This window comes from Pelophylax lessonae, assembly GCF_965119305.1.
Source record: "Pelophylax lessonae genome assembly, chromosome: 9".
Classification (NCBI taxonomy): domain Eukaryota; kingdom Metazoa; phylum Chordata; class Amphibia; order Anura; family Ranidae; genus Pelophylax; species Pelophylax lessonae.
In genome coordinates this window covers 136986079-136999403 of record NC_138776.1, presented here as the reverse complement: position 1 = coordinate 136999403, position 13325 = coordinate 136986079, and the positions used below count along the sequence as shown (strand labels likewise).

The window sequence follows — 13325 nt, the reverse complement described above, 5'->3', positions numbered from 1 at the left end:
ACCTTCAGAAGTATGAGATGAACCCCAACAACTTGGAAAGGTGGATCTCTCTCACACGTACCAACACAGACTATCCCCCAATTTAACTGATCCCCAAAGGTTTTTGATTAAATAGCGGAATAGAAAATATGATCCCAAAAAAGTGTATGTATATCACACGTACACAACCACACTAGGCCCCAATTACTATTGTTTGTACCCCTAAAAGGCTAGATGAGGAGTAGGGGGAGTATGGAACAGGCAGCACCCTCAAACCTTCAGAAGTATGAGATGAACCCCAACAACTTGGAAAGGTGGATCTCTCTCACACGTACCAACACAGACTATCCCCCAATTTAACTGATCCCCAAAGGTTTTTGATTAAATAGCGGAATAGAAAATATGATCCCAAAAAAGTGTATGTATATCACACGTACACAACCACACTAGGCCCCAATTACTATTGTTTGTACCCCTAAAAGGCTAGATGAGGAGTAGGGGGAGTATGGAACAGGCAGCACCCTCAAACCTTCAGAAGTATGAGATTGTGTTCACTGTACCCCACAAAGATTGAGTTCACTGCACCCCACAATGATTGTGTTCACTGCACCCCACAAAGATTGTGTTCACTGCACCTCACAAAGATTGTGTTCACTGTACCCCCCAAAGATTGTGTTCACTGCACCCCACAAAGATTCTGTTCACTGTACCCCACAAAGATTGTGTTCACTGCACCCCAAAAAGATTGTGTTCACTGCACCCCAAAAAGGATGTTGTTCACTGCACCCCAAAAAGGATGTTGTTCACTCCACCCCAAAAAGATTGTGTTCACTGCACCCCACAAAGATTGTGTTCACTGCACCCCAAAAAGATTGTGTTCACTGCACCCCAAAAATGATTTTGTTCACTGCACCCCAAAAAGGATTTTGTTCACTGCACCCCAAAAAGGATGTTGTTCACTCCACCCCAAAAAGATTGTGTTCACTGCACCCCACAAAGGATTTTGTTCACTGCACCCCAAAAAGATTGTGTTCACTGCACCCCAAAAAGGATGTTGTTCACTGCACCCCAAAAAGGATTTTGTTCACTGCACCCCAAAAAGATTGTGTTCACTGCACCCCACAAAGGATTTTGTTCACTGCACCCCACAAAGATTGTGTTCACTGCACACCAAAAAGGATTGTGTTCACTGCACCCCAAAAAGATTTTGTTCACTGCACCCCAAAAAGATTGTGTTCACTGCAGCCCAAAAAGATTGTGTTCACTGCAGCCCAAAAAGATTGTGTTCACTGCAGCCCAAAAAGATTGTGTTCACTGCAGCCCAAAAAGATTGTGTTCACTGCAGCCCAAAAAGATTGTGTTCACTGCAGCTCACACACAGAAAAATGGATGTGGATCACTGACACCTGCCTATCTCCAATCCCACACCACACAGCAATATCGATTGTAGTTTGTAGAACACAGTTTCCCTAAAATTCAGCAGACTCTGTCCCTAACAGGATTGAGAAGAGATCGTAGATCAGGATTGAGTGCAGATTCACCCCACCCCCCACACAGCAATATCGATTGTAGTTTGTAGAAGACACTGACCCTATAATTCAGCAGACTCTATCCCTAAAATGCCTACAACTCGCCCTGCCTAAACACTCCGACCTGTCCCTCAATTCTATCCGGACACAAATGGTTTTTTCCTGCCTATCTTTCCCTAATCAGCAGCCAGCACGTTGATGTGTGCTCTGTCCCTGAATCTAAGCAGCATAATGACGCCGCTGCGGCTGCCTCGAACTTATAAAGACTTGGTCACATGCTTCAGACGGCCAATCACAGCTACTGAGACATTTGCAGGCATGGCTGGGATGGCTTAAGGCACACCAGTTAAACGATTGTTGATTGGCTGTTGAAAGCCCGCCATGAAAAGAGCGCCAAAGCATGCAAAACCCGGAAATAAAACGACCGAACACGGATTTTTACCCGAACATACAGTAAAGTGTCCGTGTCCGGGTACAAAAAATCCAATTATTCGGTACGAACACGAATAATACAGTCCGTGTTCGCTCAACACTAACCAGCACCAAGCGGGGCTCAGGTGTGTGCAATTACCGACATGCAGAAAGCTGAGATTGGATTGCAAACTGTAGGTGCTCCACTAGTGCTTTGAGTGGGAAGAGGTCACTGGGAAATTGAAGTGGTATTCAATTTCACAGTGGCCTCTTCCCACCCAAAGCACCAGCTATACAGCCGTAGCTTTAGTTTGTTATTTAAGGGTAATACAAGCTTACTTTAATGAGAGATAGTCTTAAAATCTGAACCTAATATTTAGATTATACCTGACCCAGCATCAAGTAGTCTGTCCATGCTATTTTATTGATTTTCACAGAATATAGATCTCTGATCATCAATGCTGAAATCTTTAACTCTACCATTCCTGACGCTTTGCCATTAAGTTTTATGATCTCATACACGCTGTTTATGCTGTGTGCCTGTGTTTCTAAGGTTCATAAATGGTCAGTTTACGAAGATGCAATGATGTTATTTTAACAGTAATTTTCTCTTCAAAAATTTCAGTTCCCCATTACAAAATATTATACAGATGTAGAGCCTAAGTCTTATTTTATCTCATCTACCTAGAATGGCTAATAAAAGTTGTGTTATAATCTTTACTTACAAAATGTTACAAAAATAAATAATATAGTATGCCTGAATGCAGTAAATACAGCTAGTGATCTATGCAATAAATCTTTAGTGAATTGAAAATTAAATTTTTGTCCATAAAAAATAGCACACAGTAGTAGAAATACTATGTAATATGCTTTAGAGCAGGGTTTCCCAAACTTTTTTAGGCCGAGACCCACTTCTGAATACAATTATTTTTCGGGACCCACTTGTTTGTAATTGAATATTATAAAGTGCTACAGAATTTGTTGGCGCTATATAAATGCACATAATAATAATGCATATTTTAAAGAAAGGGGGATGTGAAATTTAAAAATATCAATTTACTACTTTTCAATTTAATATTGAATACACTTGCCAGATGTTCTAAGTGAGGGGTCAGGAACCTGTGGCATATAAGCGGAGTTGTAAGTAATCAGCACCCTCATAGACAGTATAAGGCAGGCAGAGGAAAGAAATCAACCACCCCAGGACAGTGATCAGCAGGCTATATGGCACTCACCCTCCTTCCTCTCCCAGCAGTCCAAAGTGAAGGTGAAGCCCCTGTTTGCCCTCTCCAGGGCCCAGCACACCTCTCCCAGAGTCTCCATGATGAGGACCTCTATGCTGGTCTTGGTGTCTTGGCTCTTCTCCTTCAGATCCTCTACTGGGGTAACAGAAGCTGCCATGAAGCCCTGACACTGCCAGGCTCCCTGGTCCTCCTATGACACAGAGGTTGCCGTCTCTGGCCGCTATAGCAGAGAGAATCCCACCGCCAGTCTAGCCACCACTGTTGCTGCCAGAAGGACCTAAGAGCTGGCTCTGCACCCCATGAACATATCCTACATAACAGCCCACATAGGTACTCACTGATGCAAGTATCCTCCTTGCAGGAAATGCAGACCAGCCTCTGTAAACTGCATGGACGGGGTCCTGAATCCTTTGCGATTTGACTGCTTTGGCTCTCTGTAATTTGCGCTGGCTCGCACAGCACAATTTAAGCGGACCCGCTCATAGTGATTTCCGGGTCAGCTCAACCCACTCAAACGCAGCTCACGACCCACCAGTGGGTCCCACCCACAGTTTGGAAACTCCTGCTTTAGAGAATTGTTTATTGTGTGTAGGTGATTAGGTGCTGTGGGTAACAGAATATCAAAAAAAAGTGTGCATTTCCTTGGTGCCATATAATACCATACTCCATTGGACATTCTAGCATACACGAATTCCTCAATAACTTTTGGCACTAGGTTTGTATTCAAGTTTTCTAAATTAAGATGTTTCCTAAAGCTAAACTTTAAGTATACAGTTTGGCAGTATATTAGGCAACAAGCAGAAAAGCTTCTTATTTATGATGAATAGATTTCTTGTTTGCTGATGTTACATCAGATATTGCAACACTATATTTCTACAACAACCAGGATTGCTCCCAGGACAACAAATACTGTTTATACTGTTATAGAACAGATTGCAGTGTACTGCATGTTCACAATTATGTTTGCTTCTATGTAGCCTGTGGCTTCCTTTAATTTCCCTGGTATGTTGCGGATTCTTTGCATGCCAAAGTGCAATACACTTTACATTTCTTATTTTGGCACGTGCCCTAATTGTTTATACAGGTCTAATATAGAATTAAATGGGATTGCTTCCGAGGCCAGATAAGGTATTATAGTTATACTGTGCTTGGTACTTTAGTGACCAATTGGTAGGCCTAAATAGTTCAAGAAGCCAGATATAAAACATTATGCAGTGCTTTGCACCCGAGTGACCAATCAACAGGCAATATAAGGCATTATGCTATGCTTAGCACCTGAGCTCCAGATTGCCAGGCCTCAGTTGCTCCAGAGGTCAAATAAAACATTACGCAGTGCTTAGTACTGGAGTGACCAGTTACTAGGCATAAGCACTATTATATGGGGTAAGGAATGTGCCTAGTGCTATACAAATGGCAACTAAGGATCCTCAGGAAGGAGAGGGGATTCTCACCGGGAAGCTTAAAGGATAAGTTCACCTTTCGGAGCATGTTACACCCATATTTAGGGTGTAAAGTGTAACATGTTCCAGCACCTTCCCCCTCAACCCCCACTTTTGTGACAGTGGGGGATTCCTTTTGCAGCCACTGTCGCATTCACAATCGGCGTGGCTGTTTGGGGACACTGCACAGCAATCTATGAATGAAGTAATGAACTACAAGTCCTGTCTACCACCACGTTTTGTAGTTCTCAATGAGCTGATAAGCTCCCCTGTAGTTCATTGACACTTCAGCTGAAACAGAAAGCCCATACAGAGGTACGTGCAGAAAGTTGGAGTTAAAATATACAAGAAAATGTATTATTCCAAAAAGCAAATATTATATACTGTACAGGACACCGGGAATGGGTCCTAGATGGCAGATACATTCCCCCGATATTTGAGTTGTGCTCCCTTTAATAGAGACAGTTACAGAGCTCAAGTGGTATTTAGGGGTTCTCACCCATGCAGGGTGAGGTGTCTCGGGATGGGTTTGGCTGGAGAGGACTGACTTTCAGCACTCTCTGGATTGTTAAGTTTATATCAGGGACCCAGGATTTTCGAAGGTTCAAAGAGATTTGGGGGGGGTGGAGCCTTCAAACGCTGACTACCAGGACTTTGGTCAGGAAGGGGTTAAGTCCCAGGTGAGGGAGGCTTGAAAGGCAGCAGAGGGAAATAAGCACCTGTATCAAGGAATTGAATGGGAGAGAGAGAGACTCAAGAGCTGGGTAGCAAGTGGAAGCTCTCAGGCAAGCTGAGACAGGGGCTGCTAACCCCCCTGTGTGGCCTGCCTGGCACCCTTACCTTGCAGGAGCCTGACCCCTGTATGGCACCAAAGACTAGCGGTGAGCCTGCTGCTTTATTACCAATACCAGGATTTGGACTGTTTATTTACTCATAAGCTGTCTTTTGTTTTGCTGCGATTAAAATAAATGAACTGTTTTGCTTTTACCAAACTGGCTGGCGGTCATTCTAGAGCTATCTCAGGTTACAATACATTTAAAAGCATACTGTCCTAAATAGTTACCAACAGTATATGTACATGAATAGCCAGCATTAAATCAGTCGGAATAGAACTAAACTTCCATGAGGTGGATGATCTGTACTGATTTTCTCTACGCGTTTCACGAGATAAAAACTTGCTTCCTCGGGGAGGTATAGATGAATATCTGGAGGAGGTATAGATGAATATCTGGAGATGGGGACAAAGTGGTTAAAAATAATGAGAGAAAGGTACAAAAAGCCAATTCAGTTATTTGTCTAATTATTGTACATGTGTGGAGGATCTCCGCATTTATCCAACAATTGTAAGTCTGGGTGTTTTTTTTTTTTTCCCCATTCTCTCATTCTTTTTAACCACTTTGTCCCCATCTCCAGATATTCATCTGTACCTCTGCTGAGGAAGCGAGTGTTTATTTCCCGAAACGCTTAGAGAAATCAGTACAGATCATCCACCTCATGGAAGTTTAGTTCTATTCTGACTGATTTCATGCTTCTATTCATGTTCTTATACTGTTGGTAACTATGTATTACAGTGTGTTTTTAAATGTATGTAAGATCTGCTTTTTGGAATGATACATTTTCTTGTATATTTTATACATTCTCTGGTTGTGCCTCATTAAAGTCCCCGTGGGCAATAGTTTCTCTCTGTGTATGTATGATTAGGGACTGAGACACGCCTATCCCCTATATATGCCAGCTTATTTTCTGTATTTTTTTTGTGTAGGTTATACACAGTGAGTCTTTTTTTAGTTCAACCAGTAAGTTGAACAAAAAAAAACACATAGATCCCTGCATCAACACAAGCTATGTTAATGCAGTGATCTCTCCCACTGTTTGATTGTATTGTGAGAGGGGGGACTCTTCCCCCGCCAGAATACACAAATCAGCGCTGCAGCACATGCAATGTTTTGCAGGTCCCTTGGGGGGGAATAATGCACATTCCTGCAAAAATATATGCATTTATTATTTTTTATGAAAGGTGAACTTGGCATTTAAATGCACTGTTACTCAGGTTCCTTAGTACTGCTTCCATATTTATTTTATTGGTGCAGAGTAAAGTTAAAGGATAGGAACTGTCAATGAGATTTACAAATATCTAACTAGAAACGAGAAGGATCATCATTGAGATTGAAATGATTGAATCGTGCTGTCAATATGTATATAAGACATAGGGGATATTCATCACCCGAGTCTAACAACCCTCCTTCCATAGCAGGATACATAGATAGAGACCTCTTTTATTTGATTGGTAATTGGAGAATTATTCATTCATTTCTTTGATTTGCTTCTTTCTTGTCAAAACTCTGTCAAAAGCTTTTCATTTCTGTTCTTTTTTTTATTTTTAGATGATGATTCAGATTCTTATCCAAATTATGGGCGACATTCATATATAGAAGATGGTAAGCTTTACATTTTTTTCATTTTTTTTTAGGTTTTATATGACCAGATCATGTTCTGTGATCTAGCAGGAACATACACAAACTGTATCCCCATTCCCACTTTTTAGGACTGCTTAAAGAGTTTTCTTTTATCCTTAAATTGGGCCACCCCTCCCTCCCCATGCACTAATTATGGGGCACAGAAAGTTGGAATTACAGATCTGGTTCTGAGGCAGTGCAGACAGCAGACAACTGATCCCAAGTAGTAAAGGAAGGTGATAAGAATGAGTTTTAACGTTCAAAAAACGTTATATATGTTTTGTTACACTACATTTTATAACCACTAGGAGGCACTGCCAGTCAACACCAATCTTCTAAGAATGCAACTAACATTTTTCACTTACATTGTTTTCAAGTATGCAGATCTAAAATTCAAAATTATACAAATTTACCCTGTATGACCATTGGCTGGTATCACAAATCAAATGCTGAAATATGTTTTGCTTTTCTAGGGTCTCCTTGTACAAATATTGTAACACCCCTGCTACACAGATAGAATTATGATCACGTTTTAACCAAAATAGGCTTATTCAGAAAGGGAATGCAAAAGCACTAACCTATAGCAACAAATCATGATTTAGTTTACTGAAGTCAGATAATAGACTCCTTCTGATTGGTTGCTATTGGTTTTTGTACTTTGCCTTACCTTGCAGAAATCAAATATAAAGTATCATCTAGCCAAAAGTACAGAATCTTGCCTGCAAGCAAAGCACTTGGCAAAAATTATATCTGGATAATTAAACAGCTTAAGAACTGAACAAAAAAAGCATTTTTTGTTCTGAAAACAATGATGGCCATAGTTATCAAGCTTATCTGATATATTTAGCAGTTCTGACAAACAATGGAAACATTCTCATCAATGAGTTTATATTCCATTTTAAGCTCTGACACCATTGTAGAACCATTGATGGAGAGCTTAGAATTCCTGCATAGTGTCAGTAAGCTTGTATGGGATTCTTGCTGCACTGGCTATGGACAGCTCACTGAAAGCTCGTCAGGGTCAGTGCCTCTGTTTTGCAAATGTGACACTGTATAAAATATGCAGTTCCCTTTACAGTCTCCTTAGACTATAGCCTCGTACACACATTCAGATAATCGGACGACTTATCGTTCGCATTTTGTTGCATGATACTAATATCGAATTCAACAATGCATATAAACGTAAGATTTTTTTCGTACGATTCCGGAAAAGCTTCCTGGTTGGTTAGCTACGTATCAGATGGTGCAAAACAATGGCAGCCAGGCTTTTTCCGTGCTATTTTAGTGTTTCTCATTGATCATGCGCGGTCTTTGTCAATCGATTTTTAGCGGACGCACACTGTACTGATTAAACGATTGTCGTTCGCTAGGCTATCGTACGACAGAAGTTTTCGTGTTTGTCCCTTCGGATTTTGTTGGATGAACTGTCGTGATCGGCTGTCGAAAGCTGTGTACTAACAATCAGATTATCATGTGATCAAGTCCAAAGCGATTATTTTCATCCGATTATCTGAACGTGTGTACGAGGCTTATACCTGCTGTAACAAGATTATGTGGGCTGAATTGGAGATTTAATCTCTTTCTGAAAATACTATTTGCCTGGCTATGCTTGGCTTCAGTATATCTGAGTCACAGATATGTAACAAACTTACAGCAAATAAAACTTAACTCCAATGTTATTCTGGGTATGTGACTCTAAAGTTTTAAAGACAAAGTACCAGAATGATAGCCAGGCAACTACTATTTTGAGAATGAGAGATCCACAGTGACCTACTTATTTTTCTAATGGCAGGTTTTCTTTAAGTAGGTCATGGGTGAAGTATAGTGTAAAGTACAACCACATTTCCAAAAGAAAGTTGGGACGCTGTGAAAATCTACATAAAAACAGAATGCAATACTTTGCAAATCTCATAAACTCATATTTTATCCACTATAGAAAATAGAAAACATATCAAATGTTTAAACTGGGAAAATGTACAATTTTGAGAAGAAAGTAAGGTAATTTTGAAATTTGTGGCAGCAACAAATCTCAAAAAAAGTTGGGACAGGGCAACAAACAGCTGGCAAATAAAGTGGTACTAACAAGGAAGATGTGGAAGAACATTTTGCAACCAGTTAGGTTAATCGGCAACAGGTCAGTAACACGAGTGGGTATAAAAAGAGCATCTTAGAGAGTCAGAATGTCTCAGAAGATGGGCAGAGGTTCACCAATCTGTGAAAAGCTGCGTCTAAAAGATTTTGAAAAATTTCAGAATAATGTTCCTTAATGTAAAATTGCAAAGATTTAAATATATAATTATCTACAGTACATAATTTTAGCAAAAGATTCTAAGAATCTGGGGAAAGCTCTGTGCGCATTGGACAAGGCCAAAACCCAATATTGGATGCCTGTGAACTTCAGGTCCTGAAATGGCACTGTATTAAAAACTGGCATGATTCTGTTAAGGATATCACTGCATGGACTCAGGAATAAATCACTGTCTGTAAAAAAAGTTCACTGCGCCATCCGAAAAACGTAAGGTAAAGTTCTAGCATGCAAAGGAGAAGCCATATCTGGGCATAATCCAGGAGCGCTGCCATTTTCTCATGGCCATTTAAAATGTTCTGTTGCAATATGGAAAACTGTTCTGCGGTCGGATGAATTGAAATTTGACATTCTTTTTGGCAAGCATGGACACCACGTCCACTGGACTAAGAAGGATAGGGATCTTTCCGGCTTGTTATCAGCACTCAGTTTAAAAGCCTGCATCTCTGATGGTATGGGGGTGCATTAGTGCATGTGGAAAGGGCAGCTTGCACATCAGGGAAGGCACCATCAATGCTGTAAGATATATTCAGGTTTTGAAGCAGCATATACTCCCATTCAGATGTCATCTTTTTCAGGGAAGGCCTTGCATATTTCAGTAGGATAATGCAACAGCATGGCTTCATAGTAGAAGAGTCCAGATGCTTAACTGAACTGACTGCAGTCCAGACCTTTCACCAATGAAAATTATTTTGCACATCTTGAAATGAGAAGTTTGAGAAAGACAACCCAGGACTGTTGAACAGTTAGAATCCAACAGTATACCAGGCAAGAATGGGACATTTCTCTCCCAAATTTCCAGCTATTGGTCTCCTCAATTTCCAGACGTTTATAGAGTGTTGTTAAAATAAGAGAGAATGCTACACTCTGGTAAACAGTGGCCCTATTTTAACTTTTTTTGTGACAAGTTGCTGCCATCAATTTCAAAAATGACCCTGTTTTCTCTTAAAATGGTATATCTTCTCAGTTTAAACATTTGATATGTTTTCTTTTTTCTATTGTGAATGAAATATGGGTTTATGAGATTTGGAAATCATTGCATTCTGTTTTTTATGTAGATTTTACACAGTATCCGAACTTTTTTGTATATACAATTATGAAAAATAGTTTAGCATCACCAGTTATGCATTTGTGGCAATACATGATTACTCTTATTTCTGGCCCGTAATATCCAGGAAAATCACAGCCCCTGGTGCCACGTTCCAGGAGTGAGATGGATCACATTGACGTTGAGAATAGTGTCCGCAGGTCTGTCACCTTACCTCTCCCAGCACGCTCCTCCTCTCTCAAACCAAGCCATGAAAGGTGAGGCGCTTTATGAACATCTATTTTGTAAAAACAAAAAAAAGGTTCTCTATAATGGGGAAAATGTAGAATGCTTAGCAGTTATACTACAAGTGAAAAATATAAAACTGGGGAATCAAGGATCCTATTCTTAGAGACGTGTATACTGCTTTTTGGGGGATGCTTCAGTGTAGTTCATAAAAATGCAGATCACAGTTTGTAGCCCGGGGTGTTCTAGGCAGAGTAGTCTTTGCATTATTCAGAGTACTCTTTGATTGGAAGAGAGGCCAGTCACATGACTTTGACAGGTCATTTAACAAGACTGTCTTCCTGCCACCTTTTCTCCCATGGGGCCGCACAGCGGTGAAGTGGTGGTTAGCAGTACTGCCCAGCAGCACTTGGGTCGCTGGTTCAAATCCCAACCACAACACTACCTGCCTGGAGTTTGCATGTTCTGCCTGTGCCTGTCTAAATTGGCTCTAGTATGTGTATTTATGAATGTGAAATGTTCACGGTTAGGGACCTTAGATTGTAAGCTCCTTGAGGGCAGGGACTAATGTGAATGTACAATATATATGTAAAGTGCTGCATAAATTGACAGCGCTATATAAGCACCTGTAATAATATATTGAAATTAGTGGAATTCAAAGTGCTTTGCCGTTGCGAACCAAGTAAAGCATTAAGCACAGTTGTAAAGCATGCGCATTGTGCTTTATAAATGTGTGTCTTTTTTTTTTTTAACCTCCCTGGCGGTATGATTATGTCAGGAATTACATACCAAAAGCGGTACAATTGTTTTCATGGAAATTTGGCGTTATGTATTATAGGCCTACAATTCTTAGTAATTACTGACTCAAACCTGACCAAAACAAGAGTCTAGTAGACATCCCAGATGTGATAAATTTGAAACACAAACGCGTGAATTATAATCGAATCAATAATATTATTTTATTATTTAATATATAATATATATAATAAAATTATATTATTGATTAGATTATAATTCATGCATTATATATTATATATAGATATATGTGTGTGTGTATATATATATATATATATATATATATATATATATATATAATATATAACGCATGAATTATAATTGAATCAATAATATCATTTTATATATATATATATGTGTGTGTGTGCATATATATATATATATATATATATATATATACACATATATATATATACACATATATATATATATATATCTATATATACATATATATATATATACCGGTGTGTATATATATATATATATATATATATATATATATATATATGCACATATATATATATATATATATAATATAAAATGTGTTTTGTGTTTTGTGCAACGTTTTTTTTTTTTAATTTCCCTCCCTAGTTCCGCTCCCATGCAGCATTGCTGCTGCAGGGAACGGAACTAGGAAGTGATCAGACCGACGGAGGACGGAGGAGCGGCGGGACTCTCGGCTGGCGATCTCAGCAATGAGAGATCATCGCTGGATCGCCAGGAGGAGGTAAGAGAACACCGCTGCGCTCTCTGCACATCCACCCCGAGCGTGACTCGGGGTTACCGCTCCTGATATAAAAAATCAACCCCGAGTCACGCTCGGGATTACCGCTAAGGTGGTTAAATCAGTACAGTGACCTTGATTAGACCATAAGTGCCGGTTCACACTTCCGCGTTTGCGGAGATCGCATGTAATTCGGAGCGCACTGCTCCTAATTACATGCGATCTGATGTGCGGATGTGAGTTCAGCCATACACTTTGTATGGCTGAATTCGCACTGTATCCGCACCAAACACGCACATGAGGCTTTTTTTGAGCCGCAGTATAATCGGATCGCATAGTTGTTCACACTTGTGCGATCCGAATCTGTGCTTACTTGCAGATTGCACTGTGATATGCGATCGCAACTGGGGGTGTCGTTAACTTTTAATTGACACCCCCTGCGTATCGCATTTGGCAGTGTGAACTGCCAGAGGTGTGGATGCGATGCGGGAACACGCTGCATATTCGCAGCGTTCCCGCATCGCAGAAGTGTGAACCGGCACTAAATTGGCTTTATAACTAGGCCCTTATTCTTAAAACTCAAACTGTCAGTACACTTCGAACAAAAAAGTTGCAGAACTCTGCAATTTCCCACCCCCAATTTATTTGCTTCTTCAAATTCTCATCATTTTTGTTTTCCCAATTAGGACGTGACAGGAATTTTTAATAACTTTCTGCTTGTCTTGCCAGCAGTAGACTTCATAAAATCTTGACATCCCACATAATAATTCTTTACTGGAGACTCAATGGCAAAATTCTGTTATACAGCTTACGCCAGAACTGGCTTCAGCCAGATGAAGTTCCTTCTAGCCTCCTGGGAAAGTTAATATTTTGTCATTTTGCCAGTAGAGCCTAGGACAGATCTTCTCTGCTCATAATGATCTTATTTAGGTACACGTCTTTAAATCTTTACAATTTGCCAGAGGCTGCCAGAGAGGTTTTCTACTGTCATTAGTAGTCTTACCTAGCTGTTCATGGGTTGTGTCATCCTTCTGCCACAGCATTATAAAATCTTGTTTTATGAAGTACATTTAAACCATCTCCTGTCTGGAAATGATTAAGTATGACATTCTAGCTGTTGGGCAGGCTTTGGAAAGGGTTACATAGGGCCTCTCCCAGTTCTTGTATGTC

General features: G+C 40.1%; 1 protein-coding gene across 1 annotated transcript in view; it reads left to right on the top strand.

Annotated features, from left to right (window-relative positions):
• Positions 1-13325, top strand: part of LOC309563594 (sorbin and SH3 domain-containing protein 1-like) — a 244310-nt gene that overhangs the window by 125398 nt on the left and 105587 nt on the right. The window contains exons 14-15 of the mRNA XM_082268071.1: positions 6987-7040; positions 10539-10668. Coding sequence (XP_082124197.1) covers positions 6987-7040; positions 10539-10668 — 184 coding nt within the window. The remainder of the gene's footprint in view (positions 1-6986; positions 7041-10538; positions 10669-13325) is intronic.